This window comes from Eretmochelys imbricata, chromosome 1, assembly GCF_965152235.1.
Source record: "Eretmochelys imbricata isolate rEreImb1 chromosome 1, rEreImb1.hap1, whole genome shotgun sequence".
Classification (NCBI taxonomy): Eukaryota; Metazoa; Chordata; order Testudines; family Cheloniidae; genus Eretmochelys; species Eretmochelys imbricata.
This window is the reverse complement of record NC_135572.1, coordinates 21,897,900-21,918,899: the sequence shown is the minus strand read 5'-3', so window position 1 is coordinate 21,918,899 and position 21,000 is coordinate 21,897,900. Positions and strand designations below refer to the sequence as shown.

At 39.8% G+C, this 21,000-nt stretch overlaps 1 protein-coding gene across 7 annotated transcripts in view; it reads left to right on the top strand.

Moving 5' to 3' along the window:
* DLG2 (discs large MAGUK scaffold protein 2) overlaps nucleotides 1-21,000 on the top strand; it is a 1,498,860-nt gene that overhangs the window by 1,454,936 nt on the left and 22,924 nt on the right. For 4 of the 7 annotated variants that reach the window (XM_077807786.1, XM_077807801.1, XM_077807795.1 and 1 more), the window contains one exon: nucleotides 18,067-18,112. In XM_077807786.1, coding sequence (XP_077663912.1) covers nucleotides 18,067-18,112 — 46 coding nt within the window. Of the gene's footprint in view, nucleotides 1-16,963; nucleotides 17,064-18,066; nucleotides 18,113-21,000 lie in introns of all 7 variants that reach the window. The other 3 variants (XM_077807758.1, XM_077807777.1, XM_077807764.1) reach the window with 1 other exon arrangement.

Sequence of the window (21,000 nt, the reverse complement as noted above, 5' to 3'; positions counted from 1 at the left end):
AGAAGGTTTGAGCAAGGGACTAAGAGAGAGGGGTGACTGCTGAGGCTGTATTCACTTCAGTGGGAGATGTATGCATCCAGTTAATGGGGTGATCAGGTTGAAGGTCTGACTCCTGGCTCTCTTACTGTTTCTTGATGTCTCCTTTGGCAAGTTACTTAACCTAGGAGCAGATGGAGGCATTGTTCTAAGGCATAATGCCTCTGAACCTGTTAATCAGGCTGTGTGCTTCCTCCCATCCTCTCAGGTGCTCAGCCTCATAGGACGTATTATTGAAGCCTAGAACTGTTGTTTTGATTTGTAAATATAATAATGATCAAAGAGAGCCTCTAAGTAGTTTCTCCTGAGAGTGATGGACTAATAGCATTGACTTCATAGCAAGGAGTCACGTGCAACCAGAACCTTCAATATCTGTGCCACAAAACTCCTGGCCAGAAACTACCAGAGACTAATTACGAGCATGTTTAGCCTTTTTAAGAGATGTAGCAGGCATCCTAGTCCATACTGGGGAAGGGTCATGGGCCTCTCAGTGCCCCACCCAAACACTCACTCACCTGCCCTCTTCCTCACTGGCACATGGTTTTCACTTGCTCAGTGCACAGGAACATGAAGTGAAAGTGACAAGGGGTTACATGTGTCTCCCCTTCTACCACCTTCTTAGAGTGATCAAACACATTGGTAAGTAAAGTAAATATTTAGGAGCTCAGATTTTACCTTGATGGGTGTGTAATATAAATGCTTAACTAGATCAGGTTAGGTGGAAACATCTGAAAACACACAGAGCCATGTACTTTCCTCAATGCAATTATGATGTCAATGAGAATATTACCACTTCTGGAGGGGCAATCCATGGCTCTTCACTCCCTATATTTGTATAGCTAAAGATACAAAATTTCCAGACAACAAACACCCATTCTACTTAGAAAAAGAGCGTTGAATAGGAAATGGTTCTGCATGTCAACTAATTCACATTTATTTTAACGAGTTGAGGCATGTTTTCAGAATTGTTTTATGAGTCAGTATTTTGCTTTAAGTATGCCGACTTCAGAATGATTGAAATATGCTTTGATGTAGCTTTTGAGTGAGCATCTGCAAATAATGTACGGGCATCATTCTTACGAACCCTTTGTTCCTACACCTGCATTGCTAATTGGCATAAAACCTACTCTAAAAGTTGTGTGGTTTAGTTTTTCAGCAGACATTCATACTCCATTGACATTTAGCTACCCCTCTAGAATTACTAGAAGACTACAAAGTGAGTGGGAGCCCGTGGCAGCAAGGTTCAGAGCCCAGGTCAACAGACTTTGGCTTGTGGGACTCACTCTACCACACTAAAAATAGCTGTGTAGACTTCGTAGCTCAGGGAAGGGAGTGGGCTTTAGAGGCCAAGCTCCAACCTGAGCCACACCATCTACACAGCTGTTTTTTTAGCACAGTAGCGCAAGCCCAAATCTGTTGACTTGGGCTCTGAGATTCACTGCCGTGGGCTGCCACGTGCTGTGTAGATGTACCCTCAGTGGTCAGCTGCCCTGCCAGAAGCCCTCTTTAAAATAGTATGTCCTGGAATTATCTTCAGGATTTTTCTGCTCCACCCTTGATGTCTACAATAGTCTTTTTGTTAGCCCGTGCAAATAGCTCTACTCAGGGCTCATAGATTTTTTTTTGTTCGGTGGCTGAAACAAACAATCAGGAAAAAATTTGTTTCAGATCAACCTAAAATGAATTTTTTTCTAATTTTTCAGCACACCAAAAAGAATTGAAAAAATTTCATTCCAGGTTGAACAAAATTTTTGTTTTAGGTTTGAGTTTGTGTCTTTTTTTAAAAAAAAATTGAAGTATATTTCAAAGCAAAAAGTAATTTAAAATTGAAACGTTTCATTTTGATTGTCAAAATGAAACATTTTGACTTTCTCTGCATTTTTTTCGACTGAAAAAATTTGGCAAATTTGACACAAATTTGCAAAATGTTTCAGTTGATCCAAGTCTGCTTTTTTTTTTTTCTTTTAAGTTTAGGCTTACAAATGTCACCTATCTCTAGCCCTAAGTGCAGCAATTCAAAAGAAGCTCAAGTCAGCTACGTTCTCTCTGGGCACACACCTGCCTGTTGCCTCTTCCATTTCAGCCCTGCTGTCGGTGAATTTCTTTCTGCAAGGCCTGGGAAAAGGTATGCATTGTCAAAACCAAGAGTGAAATTGAGGAACCGCAAAGCGATGTCCAATGCACAGAAACAGAGATAAAAATATTATTGAATCCATTCTAATAACAGTTTTCTTAAGGGGTTACTTTTGACAATATTAGATAGAAACTCTTCAGGTGGAAGTGTGATTTTTTTTTCAAGTTAACAGTGTCCCTTTAAATAATACAGTTGGCCTCATGTGCAATCTATCTGCAAGTCTCAGCTAAAAGGCCAAGGATTTCATCAACACTGCAACTAACCTACTCCTTCCCATGTAGAAGTGTGGACTTCCAGGGCAGGGTTAAGACACATTGTTGAGGCAGTGTTGGGAAGCCTGCCCTTACTGTAGCCCATGGTGAACATGGCCTGTGAATAAACAAAGGTACCATTCTAAGAAGCATTAAATTTACTCAAATTACTTTATTTTAAAAGATAGAAGAGCACCCTACTTCAGGAAAGCATCAAGGATAGCACTTAAAAACATGCCTAAGTTCCATGTATGTCAATGGGATTTAAATGTGTGCTTTAAATCAATTACATGCCTAAGTGCTGTCCTGAATAGGGATGGACTCTCCGAGGGTGGATTTAAGCATGTTCTCATGTGATTTCCTGAATCTGAGCCTAATTGTATGACCCCAGCATATTCCACCTGTGTCCTCATTATACAGATATTTGTCCGACATTTTTATGTCCAAATTAACCATGTTAGGAGGCCAAAGGGGAAAATCAGTGACCAAAATCCCTTCTGTAGAACTGTAAAGTAGGTTACTTTTTTCTCCTCTCTTGGCAATCTTGATGTTGAATGAAGCCCTCCTCCTCTATGTCTGATATCAACATCAAGCAATGCTGCCAGTGTGAGGAAAAAGCAAGAGTAGGATGGTGTTAGCAAGGTTGCTTACCCCTCCACGGGCCGGGGGCTTGAACCTAGACAAACTTGATGTACTGCAGAAGCACACCTCAGAGAGTTCAGCTGTTCCTTCATCCAGGGTAGCAGGAAACTACAGAGAGTGGGAGAAGCTCAGGAGGCTCTGTCTAGAGAAACTGCAGTGATTGAGAGAGGCTCCTGCAGGGAAGAGCCGGGACCAGAGGAGTCGCTCCAGCTAGAAAGGGCTGGGAGTAAATGGCTAAAGCAGGAAAGCCCTGAGACACCAGGGGAGTTTGGGGCTGTGCCCAGCTGGAGGGAAGATTTGTGTGTTTATTTTGTACCTTTAAATTAATAACCAGATCCTAAGGAGGGCTGTTGTTATTGGACTTGTAAAAGCCTCTTCTTCAGGTTAACTGAGGAACTGAGCGGCCAATTGTAGGGCTGTCCTGAGGCCTTCAGGGGGCACTTGGGACACCACTAGCCTGGTGACAGATGGGAATTGGGCTTCAGCATTTACTGTAATGTCATAGCTGTTCCAGCAAGAATATGTAAACTGTAGTGGTTGCCTGTTTCTCCTTTAATGACATCACTATGCTGTTTTTGGCAGAAACTCAGCAGAGTTTCTCTGTTTTCCATTTATCCGCACGTGCACCTGTGTGTGCAGTGTGACGGATCCACTGATTGAAAAAAATAACAATAAAAATAAACAACAAAAAATAAATAACCCAGGCTCTTCACAGAAGTTAAACCTGCTAGGGAAACCTCTCACTGATTGACTTTTCAAAGATCAGTGCTTTGACAGAAGCCTGAAGGAGTGGATGGAGATGATAAGAAGCAAAGTGCAGAGCAGAGATCTTGGCTGCACTGGGATTTCTGACTAATGTTTGTTATTGACCCAGGAGATTAGTATTTGACAGTTCTGCATCTAGAGCTGTTTGCCAGAGATCTGAGGTAAACGCCCCACCCCCCAGCACAGGGAGGTGTTAGTTGCACATACAGGCACCATCTTCACCCCTACCCTCTCTCCCGGCATTCTGCTAGGCAGCTTTAAGTTCCACCAGAGGCTCCCTGGGTGCCACACAGATGGAGGCTGCAGTGGGCACGCATGGAATGAGCACATCTCAATACCACCCAGGCCACCCTTTGTCCCCTGCTAGCACCACAGTGCAGACTGTGCTGGCCACCTCTAGGCCCAACTGATGGAGGAGAAGTTGGGTCTTATTTGTTCCACTGCAACCCCTCGCCAGCAGGCTTTGCATCCACCAGATCCTTGCTCCCTGCTTTATGACAGCAGAAGCTGGTGTAAACCAGTGGTGAAGTTGACTCTAGGACTCTGGCTCTGAGTAACTCTAAGCTTTGTCCTGAGCCCATTCATTGCCTCTTGCTTCTACCTCTCCTTCCTTGCCCTGCTCCTTTGGGCTCTCTCATTGCTTTGGCCAGAAATATTAGAGGGACTGCTGACATCAACATTCTAGCCTGTTGTTTTGCTGAAGTAATGAAATTAAATGTGGGTGATGGAATAGCAGTCAGCCACAACAATTTCAATGCCTAGTCTCTTATCATTCCAGGGTATCTCAAAGCACTTTACACAGTTATACAATCATTTAATAATACATTCTGCTGGGCCAAGCTTGCAGCTGAAAATAAAGGAAGACTTGAGTCTTCCGTTTCAGTGTACACCCCTGACATCTCTAGGGAGTCGGCATGACTAAAAGAGATTCGTGTTAATAATGAAATAGTTCTGCGAACCTTAAAGGGATACTGTCAGGTCAAATTTGGGCCCAAATGTATTTTTTTGAAAATACAGGCTCTTATTGAACATAAGACCAATAGAAATATTTTCATGTATTTAAAAAAAATGAGAACTTGTTTATTATTGTTATTTGAAAAGAACTGTTCTCAGGGAGGGTTTTCAATCCAAATAGGGCTCCATTGTATTAATGCATAGGACAGGGAAAGCATAAATGATATGAAACAAAATGCAACATATGAGTATGTGGGGAAGGTAAAAGAAATGCAAAAAACCCCACAACAGAATGGACTTGATCCACATAGGGAAGAACTATTCTGCATACAGGCAGCTTGTAAGATTAAACAGTCAAAGGCCAACTTCAATGTGGCACTCAAAACGTTTCTGCACCCTTATAGATATATATATGCATTCTGATCAAGTGTTTACAGTTTCTGCAGCACTTTAATCACATGATGGTTATGCAGGATGTCGTACTGTTGCTCAGATCGTACACTATATTATTAACTTATTTTTCTATATCATACAGGTGTGTAGCATATTGCACTATTTTTCTATAAGATACAGGTGTGTAGCATTTTTCAATATTGTTTACGAATCTGCATATGCCAGAGAGAGAGTTCATTAAAGTCATTTAATACAATATATCTTTATATGGGGAACTGAAGATTAATTATAACATACAGTGATATTGAAAATTTGCTGGCCATATTTAGAACACCTAAATTCACAGTTCAGTTATCATCCTAGTTAGCTGCCTCTTCTCCTAAACCGCACCTAAGGAAGTTTGAGCTAAATTAACTATATGTGCATGCTAATTTTATAGCTTGCTACCTCATATCCTGAATTAAAGCTAAGGCTGTGGTATGCACAGATAAATTAACTTAATATTAATTGGCTCATATTCTCAACTGCATCTAAGGAAATCTGTGCCACTGATTGAAAAGAAAATGCATGGTACGTAGAGTAGTATTTAAGTCAAGGTATTTAAAATAGCCACTAATTAGTTTGGTTTTGGTGGGAGGCCCTCAAGAGCAGTGGACTTCAGAGTTACTACCTCATTGGGATGAATAGTGCAGGTCATATTTCTCAGTGCTATTGTTTCAGGCTGCAGACTCAGGCAAGTGTCACTGCATCATTTATTCTCAGGCCATGTTTGGAAACTTTCAGGAGCATAGCAGTTTCCACAGTGGATCAAACCCAAGATCCATCTAGTGCATTAGCCTGTCTCAGACAGTGGCCAATACCACATGCTTCAGAGGAAGGTGTAAGAACCCTACACTAGGGAGATGTGGGATAAGAACACCCCCACACACACATAGGTCTGACCCTGATCTCTAATAGTTAAAAATTGGCTTAAACCCTTAAACCTTTTGATCACACCCATGAAGTCTAAAAATACAAATGTTTTAAATGAAAGCTGAGAGATGAGAATCTGACCTGATTCCCTGACTCCAGGAGCCAGGCACCTGTCATGTTCCTGTCATGCCTATTAACCTAGCCCTGTTTGCGTAACTTAATTTCTTCCTAATTTAATTGCTTAATCATGCAACTTTAATTTATGCTTGAACGGAATTATACTTACCTTCTCTACACTGGATGGATCAAAGTTTTAGTCCACTGACAGTCTTTGAATGTACAGTAAGGTATTCTTAACCTGATGCATATAGTCCTAAGGTCTCTCTTTACCCAACACTCCAAAAAGGCAGCATAATAAGGTTCCTTATGTAAATCATTCTCTATACACAATAGGCCTGTTTCTGCACTGCCTATCACTGTTGTTTACATCTGTGTGAGGTGAGTGCCCAAGTGTAGTGGTAATAAATGATTAACACAAGGTGCAAGACTGGGGAGAAGCAGGTTCTGTGTAAAAGCACACATGACTAATAACATGTTATCCAGTGGATCAGATTAACTGAAAATATTGAGTAATGGAAATCAATGCTGTAAACTTCACTTGCAACTCTAAGGAACAACCAATATTCAGTTGCAAATCAACGCTTTCCTGATCATCAGGAATTATGAAAAAGAGATAGGAAAACATCTGACCAAAACCAAACTAAATTTAAGATGAAAAGAAGTTTTCTAACAGATACTGCAAGATATATGAAGTGCCATGAGCACACACAAGCGAGCAGCATGCCAATGCTTTCTCATTATATGCACACAAATTTAACTGCTGGTGCTTTGTGACAAAGCAGACTCATTGCTCATCATTATGGAATTACAGGGAGACATCTCCATGGTGCACCCGAGCGTAGAATGCCACTAAAAAGCCATCTTCTTATTTCCCTTGAAATGAATTATCCAATCTGCTTGGCACAATATTGCCAAAACAAAAATCAAATTTTTAATAATGCCAATTAAATTTTGTAGCAGTAGAGAGCACCATAAAAAAGAGAACTACACAGTGACCATATTACTTAGTGCAGTGACTCAGATAGTCTAACTCGGAGCTTGAGCTGGAATGAAGCCCAAGTTCGTGACGGCTGTGCGGGTAGTTAATTACAGAATCTCAGGCCTTTTTCTGCTCCAGTTTCTAGTAGATCATCTAGTTCTTTCCTCTCCCCCTCTCCCCTTCAAGTGCAGTGTTATTCCTCAGAGTATTTATTATTAGTAGATTTGTTTTAAATGTGCAAAGTGATTCTCGATTTCTTCCCTTCCTTTGGGGGAGACTATTTCACATTCTAATTGATTTCACTGTCAAGAAGTTTCTTCTTGTGTTGAATCTAAATTTCCCCTTTCTTTATTTTATCCCATTACTCTTCGTTGCTGTTACCACACTGCATAAATCCTTTCCATCTTTGTTGTTCTACATCCTTCAAATAGTTGTAAGATGATGTCCTACGTTGCTTGTCACTTAGCCAAGTTATGAATATTTAGGTCCTGGTGCTGCAAACACTTAGGCAGTGTGAGTAACTTTATATAGATGAATAGTCCTATTGAACTCCATAGGGTGCTCACCTGTGTAAAGTTAAGTGCGTGAGTGTTTGCAGGATCAGGGGACTTAGCTTTTAAATCTTCTCTCATACACCAGCCTCTCCATCCCCCTAATAATTTTTATTGTTTTTCACTTAATTGCCTGCAATTTCTTAATAATGTGGTGCCCAGACCAAATACTCCATGTCAGGCACAGTTGCTCCAGAACTGTTCAAAGAGGGACTGTCACATCCTTGGTGATGTGGGATTCCTTTGCATGTTATCCAAAATAGCATTGGTCCTGTTTTTGCTATGTAGAATATCACAAACTCACATCTAATTTGCTGTTCCAGATTTTTCTCTCTGCTTGTTTATTTCTGGTTAGGATTGTTTCTCCCTAAATGTATGAATTTGCATTTTTCCAAGTCAAATCTCCCAACCATATTGCTCATTATAATTTCCTTTCTCTTATTTCTCTGTCCATCCTGTAACTTGTAACACCTCTCAAGTTAGTGGTGTCTGTAAATTTAATCAGCCTGTTCCTTTATCATCATCAAAGACGCACAGTCTACTGAGGATTGTTACGCCAGCCAGAGTGACCACAGCTGATAGCATCGCAGCAGGAATCATAGAATGAAGTTCTCAGATCTGGCTCAATCACGTGAATCCAGAAATCTCTGGAGCAGTCCTGCAGGTGATGCTAGAATTCTTTGAGGGGGTAACAAGCATGCAGACAAAGGAGATCCAGTGGATATAGTGTATTTAGATTTTCAGAAAGCCTTTGACAAGGTCCCTCACCAAAGGCTCTTAAGCAAAATAAGCAGTCATGGGATAAGAGGGAAGGTTCTCTCATGAATTGGTAACTGGTTAAAAGACAGGAAACAAAGGGTAAGAATAAATGGTCAGTTTTCATAATGGAGAGAGGTAAATAGTGGTGTCCCCCAGGGATCTGTACTGGGCCTAGTCCTATTTAACATATTCATAAACGATCTGGAAAAAGGGATAAACAGTGAGGTGGCAAAATTTGCAGATGATACAAAACTACTCAAGATAGTTAAGTACCAGGCAGACTGTGAAGAACTACAAAAGGATCTCTCAGAACTGGGTGACTGGGCAACAAAATGGCAGATTAAATTTAATGTTGATAAATGCAAAGTAATGCACATTGGAAAACATAATCCTAACTATACATATACAATGATAAGGTCTAAATTAGCTGTTACCACTCAAGAAAGAGATCTTGGAGTCATTGTGGATAGTTCTCTGAAATCATCCACTCAATGTGCAGCAGCGGTCAAAAAAGTGAACAGAATGTTGGGAATCATCAAGAAAGGGATAAATAATAAGACAGAAAATATCATGTTGCCTCTATATAAATCCATGGTACGCCCACACCTAGAATACTGCGTGCAGATGTGGTCGCCCCATCTCAAAGAAGATATATTGGAACTGGAAAAGGTTCAGCAAAGGGCAACAAAAATTATTAGGGGTATAGAACAGCTTCCATATGAGGAGAGATTAATAAGACTGGGACTTTTCAGCTTGGAAAAGAGGTGACTAAGGGGGGATATGATAGAGGTCTATAAAATCATGAGTGGCATAGAGAAAGTAAATAAGGAAGTGTTATTTACTCCTTCTCATAATACAAGAACAAGGGGCCACCAAATGAAATTAATAGGTAGCAGATTTAAAACAAACACAAGAAAGTATTTTTTCACGCAACGCACTGTCAACCTATAGAACTCCTTGCCAGAGGGTGGTGTGAAGACCTTTACTATAACGGGGTTCAAAAGGGAGCTAGATAGATTCATGGAAGATAGGTCCATCAATGGCTATTAGCCAGGATGGGCAGGAATGGTGTCCTTAGCCTCTGTTTGCCAGAAGCTGGGATTGGGTGACAGGGCATGGATCACTTGATGATAACCTGTCTGTTCATTCCCTTTGGGGCACCTGCCATTGGCCACTGTCAGAGGACAGCATACAGGCTTGATGGACCTTTGGTCTGACCCAGTATGGCCGATCTTCTTTCTTATGATGCCATTTAGGGTCAAGGCATGCACCACTTTTCACATCAATAGAGAGTTTGAGAGCACGATGTACTGTGGTGCATTTGTCCATCCTGGCAACACGGCTGAAGAGCATTCAATGATGCTTTTGAATTTAGTGAGTGACTGGAGAAAGGCCAGACTTCTGCGACATAATGGCATTTCACACAAAGTCAAACCACTTTATGCTCAGGATTTGGTGCTAAGAGCGCCTATAAAACAACCTTTTAACATTCCCATCATGAAACCAGATGGCTCTTCCTGTTTATCAACACATCCATATTTTTAAACTCTGTCCTTTGGGGTGTTCTTTTAATTAAAAACTTCAATGTTTTCTTCATAACTTAAAAAAAAGTACCTCTGGTTTTAAGTAATCTATAAAGGGTGTTTTTCTATGTGCAGTGAACTATAATTATACCAAGATTTCATCCCATGGAGTTGCGTGCCTGTGTAAATAAGAACATAACCGAATGGGGACTATCCACTTTATTGCACTGAATACGGCATGTATGATTACCTGCCTTGTGAGTGGGTGGTGAATGTGTGCATTTGGTTCAAGGAGCTCATGACTCTCAGACGGGCTCTGGAGACCAGAGTGGCTGAACTAGAGCTAAGGGAGACAGAGAGGAACATAGATCAGACTTTCCGGGACACAGCAGAGCAGTCCCACCCACAGTCTGACAGCTGCTGTGCTGTTGAGGAGGATGAAAGTCTCAGGGAAGGAGAACATCAAAGTGGAGATGATGTCATGGTCTCCAGATGATGTCATGGTCTCCTCTAGCACTGACGATGCCTCTCTGGGTGAGGGAACTCCTGTTATTAGATAGAGACAAGTAATAATAATGAGGGATTGGATCATTAGAAATATAGGTAGCTGGGTTTGCGATGACCAGGAGAACCGCATGGTGAATTGCCTGCTGGGTGCAAAGGTAGAAGATCTCTTCATAGAATCATAAATATCAGGGTTGGAAGGGACCTCAGGAGGTCATCTAGTCCGACCCCCAGCTCAAAGCAGGACCAACCCCAACTAAATCATCCTAGCCAGGGCTTTGTCAAGCCGGGCCTTAAAAACCTCTAAGGATGGAGATTCCACCACCTCCCTAGGTAACCCATTCCAGTGCTTCACCACCCTCCTAGTGAAATAGTTTTTCCTAATATCCAACCTAGACCTCCCCCACTGCAACTTGAGACTATTGCTTCTTGTTTTGTCATCTGCCACCACTGAGAACAACTGAGCTCCATCCTCTTTGGAACCCCGCTTCAGGTAGTTGAAAGCTGCTATCTCTTGAGACATCTAGACAGGCTAATGCTGGGGAGGAGCCAGTGGTCATGGTACATGAAGGTACCAATGACACAGGGAAGGATAGGAGAGACGTTCTGGAGGCCAAATTTAGGCTGCTAGGTAAGAGATTGAAATCCAGAACTTCCATGGTAGCATTCTCTGAGATGCTTCCAGTTCTATGCACAGGCCCACTTAGACAAGCAGAACTGCAGGGTCTCAATGCATGGATGAGACAGTGGTGCAGGGAGGAGGGGTTTAGATTTATTATGAGCTGGGGAACCTTTTGGGAAAGGAGGAGCCTATACAGGAAGAATGGGCTCCACCTAAACCAAAATGGAACCAGATTGCTGGCAGATAAAATTAAAAATGTCATAGAGGAGTTTTTAAACTAAGGGCGAAAGACAACAGGTGTGGGATAGCACACAGTTCAGAAAGAGACATCCCTTAGGGGAGGATCTATTAATGGGGATTCTCTGTATCCTAGTAAGGAGGAGAGGATGGAAGGTGATAAAGTACAGTTAGGATCTGATCAGAAACAGTCAAATGAAAGAGTCCCATTTAATGACATCACATAACGGCAGATAGCTAAAAAGTGAGAAATTTTGTAAGTGCTTATATGCAAATGCTAGAAGTCTAAATACTAAGATTAGTGATCTTGAGTGCCTGGTATTAAATAAGGATATTGATACAATAGGCATCACAGAAATTTGGTGGAATGATGGTAATCAATGGAACACAGTAATACCAGGGTACAAAATGTATAGGAATGACAGAATCGGTTGTGCAGGTGTGGGAGTGGCACTATGTGTGAAAGAAAGCATTAGTCAAATATAATAAAAATCTTAAATGACTCCAACTGTGCCATAGAATCTTTATGGATAGAAATTCCAAGCTTCAATGATAAGAATATAGCAGTGGGGATATACTACCGACCACCTGACCAGGACAGTGATAGTGACTGTGAAATGCGCAGGGAGGTTAGAGAGGCTATAAAACTAGAAAACTCAGTAATAATAATGGGGGATTTCAACTATCCCCATATTGACTGGGTAAATGTCACGTCAGGACAGGATGCAGAGATAAAGTTTCTTGACACCTTAAATGACTGCTTCTTGGAGCAGCTAGTACTGGAACCCACAAGACGCGAGGCAATTCTTGATTTAGTCCTAAGTGGAGCACAGGATCTGGTCCAAGAAGTAAATATAGCTGAACCGCTTGGCAATAGCGACCATAATATAATTAAGTTTAACATCCTTGTTGCGGGGGAACACCAGAGAAGCCCACTGCAGTAATATTTAACTTCAGAAAGGAAAACTACACAAACATGAGGAAGTTAGTTAAACAGAAATTTAAAAGTACAGTCCCAAAAATGAAATGCCTGCACACTGCATGGAAAATTTTTAAAATTTATAATAATAGAGACTCAAATTAAATGTCTACCCCAAACATAGAGGACCAAAAAATACCATCATGGCTAAACAACAAAGTAAAAAAAGTAGTTAGAGGCAAATAGGCACCCTTTAAAAATTGGAAGTTAAATCCCACTGAGGAAAATAGAAAGGAGCATAAACTCTAGCAAGTCAAGTGTAAAAGTATAATTAGGCAGGCCAAAAAAGAATTTGAAGACTAACTAGCCAATGACTCAAAAACTAGCAGCAAAAATATTAAGTACATCAGAAGCTAGAAGCCTGCTAAACAATCAGTGGGGCCACCGGATGATCAAGCTGCTAAAGGAGTACTCAAGAAAGATAAAGCCATTGCAATGAATTCACTGCAGAGGCTGTGAGGGAGATTCAGCGCCTGGCAAAATGGGGCACTGACTTCTAGGAGCTACCTGTAATATCAATAATAAATAAGAATAACACCACCCATCCCAGCAAAATCCAAGGGAACACTACCTCCAGTTTGGTACTTTGCCCTTTATCACTACACTTTCTTTTTGAGTCTTCAGCCAATTTTCAGTCCATAAGGCAGTGTTCACATCTAAACCAATGGGTGAATTTTAAGAGTAAATTTTTGTGAGATACTAAATGGCATGCTGAAATCTAAATATACAACACCTGCGGCAGTGACTTCATTCACTCATTTTGTAAACTAATCCAAATTTGTCATCAAGTTGACTGGCAAGATTTGTCCTTTTAAAACCGATGTTGCTTATTACTCATGATTTAATTCGCCTGTAGATTTTTGGTGATTTTTTTTGGTGCCTGTTCTATTTCATTCAGGATTAAAATTGGATAGTAAGTGGCATTAAAGGTTTTATCAGTTGGTTTGTCACTAAACAAATGTTCATATAAATATTTATAAATGTTAAAAATAGAAACAAAAATATACATTTCTAAGTATTAAACAAAACTTACCCTCATCTGGTGAAACTGAGCAGCAGAGGGTATTTTTATCTGGCTTGTACTTCTTCATTGCGTTCCCAATTTCCAAATCTCTAGGTTCACAGAGAAACCAGGCTGGCAGATTTACCTTGATCTGAGCCTGCTCTAACCAAAATTCAGTTTTAGGCTTGGTCTACGCTATCAAATTATGTCGGTATGACTACGTTGCTCAGAGGTGTGGAAAATTGAATCTGTGTCTCCCAGAGCCAGGACTACTGTTCGAGCCACAGGACCCTGTAAAATGAGTGTAATAATGCTCCCATCTCTGAGGGATTTCCTGAGACTTAGTGTTTGCAAAGCAATTTCAAATTGTCAGGTAAAGGCAAACCATTGTTATAACATGGTGGGAAAAGGTGACATTGATTATGTGTTCCAACTCTAAAAGCCACTCCCTGATACCAATGTGACTTTTCAGTGCTCTGGGAGCTATCAGGTTGGTTGAATGAACTAGCTGAAGAAAGCATTTTGAATGTGCTAGGAAGCCACAATGGCTTTTCAGGCATCTCTTTAAAAGAAAGCTTCTCCCATCTACAAAACTACCCTGAAAAAGATACAGACGTTAGATTCCATCAAGACCGTGTCTCTCATTCCAGTACAGTATAGATACATTACACAGAGAATACGGAATCAAACTTACTAGCAAAGACACCCGAATTCAAGAGTGATTTAGTTGAGTAGTGGGAAGGGTTTTTCTAAGACAGGATGATCTCTCTTAATATACAATTGTCAGAGTAATGTCCTGCTGGATTCTGCAATGCTTATCACCAACTACTAAGTTAAAACCCTTGTTTTTTCCTCCTCCCCCCCCCCCCCCGAGACGTTCTTGTTAAACCCTGGATTTGTGCTGGAAATGGCCCAACTTGATTATCATACACATTGTAAGGAGAGTGATCACTTTAGATAAGCTATTATCAGCAGGAGAGTGGGGTGGGAGGAGGTATTTTTTCATGCTTTGTGTGTATATAAAAAGATCTTCTACACTTTCCATAGTATGCATCCGATGAAGTAAGCTGTATCTCATGAAAGCTTATGCTCAAATAAATTGGTTAGTCTCTAAGGTGCCACAAGTACTCCTTATCTTTAGATTAAAAATTAGATGTTTTGTTTAGCTTCACATGAATGTGTTACAATAATTTGTAAATAACGTGTTTTAGTGCTCCTTATAGAGAAAAACAGATTGATTATAGAAATGTTATTGACACAAAAAAAAACAGGGAAATTCTTTAAGGTCAAAAAAACTATAGTATTATCCTGGTACAGTTATTTGAATATCTGTCACAACATGGAAGGTATTAAATCCAATACTATGCAACTGGACACACAATGGGCATTTGGTTAAGGGAGAGTGGATAGCAGGATAGCACATTTGTTATACTGGTGTCTTTTCTTGGAGCCAGAAAACAAGGTTTATGCCTAATTAATATCATATTAGGAATTTTAAGCCAGGAAATTTGTGAACCCCATACTTTCTTTCTCTATGAAAAAGCAGTCTTTTCTAATAATTTAATATGCTAAGAAGAATGATCTTCTAGCTGTCCCATGCTATATTGCATAAGAAGTAAAAAAATAGCAACACTTTTCTGGTTGAAATGTACTTGTTGCAGTTTTTGCTATAGATTGCTTGAGGGGAATAATTTTCATAAAGAGGATATCTTTTATAAATGTGAACTAGAATGGTGATTCGTCTTAATGTTTCTATGAACCACAGTATATTTATATACCAATTTGATAACCTTCTCTTCAATTCCAAACTGAAAAGGCATTTGGTAATGAAATGACTATGATTTTAGACCACTTTGGTTTTTGAGGTATTATTGCATATATAATTTTTTCCTTTAAAAGTATATTATTATGTCAAACTTGGATTAATCATGACAAACAACATTTTCATAACCCAGGAAATGTTAACATATTACATTCCTTGCTTTGGAAAGATAAAAGAAGTGATCACAGAAAACACATTTTAATTTCCATTCTACCCTGCAGGCCATTTAAGTGATGTAATTTGCATGTCGACCCCGTTTTCACCCACAAATTACTGTAATCTGTCATGTTCATATTTTTAGTCCCTGGCTTTGTTTCCTGTTTGAATTGTTTTGACTTTGCATGCTGTCTGTATTACTTGTGCATGACATCTACATTAATTTCAAGTTGAATGTTTGAAAGATATTCATGGATCATTTATTCTACATGTGTATTTTTTTCTTTTGTTTTCAGTTACTAAAGTTTAAATATGCTTGACATGTAAAAGTGGCATGAAACTTTTGTGACACAAGTAAAATACCTGTTTTCATAGGTTTTTTAAGTGTTAAATTTTTTGACTTCACATCTTTTAGAAATCTGTTGTATTCTAGAACACCTTCTATGCTGTTAACATAACAAATTATATTATCAGCTGCTGACCTTATTTAATTGTATATTTAGGACCAAATCCTGGTTCCTTTATTCATGCAAACAGTCCCAAAGAAATTAGATTAATTGCTTAAGTGAGATGAGAAGAAATTGGCTCTGAATGCCTAATGCCTATATCCTGCTACGATTTAATATAATGTGATGAAGCCTTACAGCTGTCTACAAAAATAACACCTTTTTTCACACAAAATGACCATTCACCTAAGTATTAACTCACCATATGCAGAGTTTTGGCAGGATATGCAGCTGAAATTGCTCAGAAATATTGTGCAGCAGCAGAATTCAATTACTAGATTATATAAAACTGAAACTATATGCACCAAGACTAATGAATGACAATGGTGTACAAACTAAAATGAAAGTATTGTCCCTTTGATTACTTGAACAAGTCTTTGAATTGTACCTCACACATTTCAAAATTAAGGGGGGGAAATAAAACTTTTTTTATGGAACTTGAAACAGCTGCCAAAAATAAATATGTATTTTTAATTGGCACAGAGTTGAACGTGCATGTCTACTGAAAGTGAATCTATGGACCTCTTCGATTTCTCCTGTACAGCCTACTCTTTTCTAGACAGTGAATTAATTCTGGGCAGAATTTACTATGATTAAAGATCAGTGGTCTGATCTTGAGATATACTGAGCCACTCACAATTGCCATTGACTTCAATTTGAATGGCAGGTGCTCAGCACTTCTCAGGTGACATGCCCTGGAGAGGCTGAACCAAAACCCCAGATCCAAGCACCCCTGAAATTTGGATGGGAGGGGAGGGAGAAATCAGAATCCATGACCATATTTGGATCCAAATGTTGTAAATGGATCCTATCATTATAATGAGCTAAACCAAAACTCTTTATTGGAACAACCCCAAGCTTCGGAGTTTCAAAATCTGGATCTGAAGTTTGTGGCTTGAGCCCATCTGTAATAAAACTGATCAGTCTTCAAGACATTATGTCCTTTAACCTGCAATCCTATTGAAAATCATTTCTAATTCTTTTCAACCACTTGGTTTTGACTGGTTTGAGTCACTACAGTTCTCTCCACTTTTACAAACTAGTTGTTTTGTCAGCATGAGTGTGACAACAATTAGACGTCCCTGTTTTTGCCCCATGCCTTTTCTCCTTCACAGTCATTCAATGACAAGCGTAAAAAGAACTTCATCTTTTCACGAAAATTCCCATTCTACAAGAGCAAGGAGCAGAGTGAGCAGGAAACAAGTGATCCAGAACGTAAGTAACCTCTTGGAGATGATGTCACATGCAGCACAAAAATGGGTGACACGCATGACACCAGTACCCCACACATCTAGGCATACAAATATCAAAGGCAGGCAGGTGAGGTATTACTACTGTGACCAATGTATGATTGCAGTCTGGATCCAGCTGGTGCTCCCTTCCCTTGAAACATTCTTGTCAGAGTAAGATAAAGCAGTGACCTTGGCTTCTGGCTGGAAGAGTTCAGTGTATAAATTTCTTCCCTTTTTCATAAATGTTGCTGATTATTTTTGTTGTTTTAAATCCAGTTCTTTCCTAGATAAAATGTTCGAATCCAGAACTGGCCCAAACTGATGTAAAAACAATTTCTCCTAAATTATTACATTAATTTTATTTTTGGTTTAAAAACCCCCACAAACATTCCAGAATCATTTTTGTGTCTACTACTTTTTGGACTTAATCTAGATGGTTCTAATCTCCTTGTTGATTACCATTGATCACTTTGTTGAGTGTTTTAATCCTGAACTGAAAACCACACTCGGTGACTTTTTCTATTTCTCATCAGTTTTCTTCTAATTTTAAACAGTAAAGTTAAAGCAATGGTAATCCTCTTAATAGAATCTGGTCACTCACTGCATGCCTACATTATATATTCTGAGTATCCAGAATAATGTAATGTGTATGCTGATATTATATCAGAAGAAATGTAGCTTTTTTCCCCTCTCCCTTAATATTCTTTCCCTGAAAATTGATCTGCTGAGGATTCTTTGTTTTTTTGGTTTTGGTTTTCTTTAACTGTAGCAGCAGAGAGTACATAATGGTCACTGTCTTTTTCATTGGGGAACATTACTGTGGAATATGGGTTTAAAGTTGTTTCAAAAAGAGAAAGCAGGGATCCAGATTGCTCCATCTGCATGGTCAGTCATGGTAGTATCCATTTCAACTCCACTGACTTCTTCCTTCCTCTTCTGCGGCTGTTCTTCCTTTCTCATTGCTCTCTCTGGGGACTTCCGTGCAGGACATCCCCGGATTAGGTGACGACGGTTATGGAACAAAGACTCTGAGTAAGTTCCCAGGAATGGTCACTTCAACTTTTTTTTTTTGTGTTCTGTTTTTGTTTTGGCTTTTGTTCCTTCTCTGAGGACCTTCCATTCCCAGCATGCACAAGATAGAGTTTTATTTGTTACCCAGCTGTGAATGCACCAAAAATGTTTCAGTTGTTTTGTTCTGCATGACAATATTCAATAACATATAGTGAATCAAACAGACACTTTTACTTCTGATGTAATAACTCCTTTTGTTTCTAACAGTAAGTTTTTGTTCCCATCATGACAATTCTGTAGACAGTAGCATACCTAGAACTTGTACTGCTGCCTAGAATGCGCCTTTGAGCAGCAATCCATCTTGATATGAAGGGAAAGTTAAACATCTTGAGAAGATCAATAGAAAATTATTTATGCTGCCGCTTCTGCATTTTCAGCTTTTTGCATGGGAGTGTTTGTTACTTTGCCAGATTGTAGATTAGTAGGTTGCTGTTAATGGAAGAAACTATTTGCAGGCGAGGAAAGACATAACCTTCTCCATAACTAATTTTAGATCTGTGTCACCATTAGCGACCAATCCTTTGTCACTACACTTGAGCAATTTCTTTTTCTGGTATGCAGTGATCCTACCTCAGGAATTGGTATTATAGAGAATGCAGCATTTTGCCAGATGATTCTTCAAAAATCATTTGTTTCCTGTAATTTATTTCTAGAGAAATTGCATAGAATGAAATAAATTATTTGCAGCTGAATTCCATGTACTTAACTACATTAGTATGCTGTATCCAGCCCTGAATAAGTCCAGCATAATAATACTACTTACATATGAATTGGCTGTTTTCTTCCTTCAATGCTTATTCTTTTTCTTAAGACACTGATTAATTGAGGCATAATGTATGTGAATGTTACATTGCATCACCTACTGTTCTGTATGTGATTTTTGTCACAAAAATGCACGTTCATGCACACATTTTAAGAGATTATTAAATGCCTGGGGTTTTTTAATTGACATGTTAAGTCATATAATGGTTGGCTTTCCTTTTTAAAGGTGAAAACTTAATCTCTTGAACAGCAGAGGGAGAGTTATACAATGCTAGTTTTCTGGATGATGTGCAGAATTTTGATTTTGCTGTGACTGAATAGCTTACGGAAAGCATGATAGCAATGCATGTAGCACCTTCTCTGCATTGCATAAAATGAACCAGGGTCCATCTGATTAGATAAAGCCCTACTGAATACCTCTGCCCGGAAAAAGAAAGGTCTCCCTAATATACCATTTTATTGTGCTTGCAAACTATTTGCTAACTTCCTCCATTGTTAATACTGAAGCTAGTTTTCAACTATCAGCATAATTCTAGATCCGTGCAGCCCCACCCCGATAGTACATGTATCATGTATATTAAACCAACACATCATTTTTAATGGCACACAGCCTTATGAGAGGCTGTAGATTATTGGTTAGTAGAGGCCTTCGTGATTCTGTATAAAACATCAATCTGATACCACATGTGTTAACAACAACAAGTGCTACTATTACTACGAGTCTGTAAGTATAGGTTTTAAAGAGATATCATCAGGATAAATTTTGCTCCAAATGTAAAAATGAACCTTTTACTAAACCCTAAAACCAATGTTTTCCATGATTGTTTTTAATTATCATTCCTTCCCCACCCCACCCCCATTTCTGCAGTGCCACTCAACACATGGACAGCTGTGCATATTTGGAGGAGGGCATGGTACGCTGGGGGTGGGCAGGGGAGAGGCAGGGTGCTCTCTGTGGTATTGTCGCTTGACAGGCCCATGGGAAACAACCTTGGCCATAAATGCTGATTCTGCTGTTGCTCTCTCTCTCTCTCTCTGGGGAGTATTAACTTCTGTGAGTTGCCTCCCTTTAGTGGGAGGGTATGAGCCAGCTGCAAGTGGGCAGGCAGTAACAGTGTGAGTTTAGATAGGAGCCCAAGGAATATTGTGGAGGAGCGAGGCCTTTCCATGCCTCACCTCTGAATGGATGCCCCAGTCTGAGGATCCCAGGACAGTGGCCAGCGATGCCCCCTGCCCACTGATTTTCAGTACCCCAATCCCATTCATACATGATGGGGTAGGAGCTCAGACTGCAGAGTCTTCCTTTGGCCTCCTTGTGGCTCTATCCACAGCAAGGCATGGTTTATGTTGTGGTGGATGCTGGCTACATACAGCACCTGCTTTTCATTTGAGGAGCATATTGGCGTAAGACGTTATTTTGCTGAAGCACATTCTGTTTGTCCTGGAACTAGAGTTTTACATCCAATCACATCTAATTATGAGACTATGATTGGTCTGATATGCATCTTGCTCAGTGAATATCTTTCCTGTAAAAGCCAACAGCTGCCCAGACCTGTCCATCAACAATGCAAAATTCAGAAATATTTGACAGCTCCTAACAGTCTTTACCAGTAATTTTTTTGTGCTCTGGAGACTTTGCCAAGGACACGTACAGCTGATGATGATGCTTGGAAAAAGTGGCCCAAGGCCACATGTTCATTAGTTTAACAATATAAACTCCAGAGGAAGAGCAGGCCATGCAGCTGTATAGACATCATGGCCCAAATGTTCAAAAATGGTCTCTCCTTCTGGGTGGCTCAGTTTTTTGGTGCCCAACTGTAAACACACATAGGACTTTGCATCTAACACACCAGTTGAATTAAGTCAATACATCTCTTCAACTGGGCGCCAAAAATGAAGCCACCCAAAATTAGTGACTACAGATCATTATGCCAATTATACCCTCTATGTCTGCTAGGAGCTGGCATCCTTTAAAAAGAGGAAACCAACCTTAATGGTGTTGTCGAATTGAGGATGAAATTGAGTCCCCCAGAGGGGCCTATATTAACTTTTTACCAATTTTGGGGTGGGGACTCATCTCTGTCTCC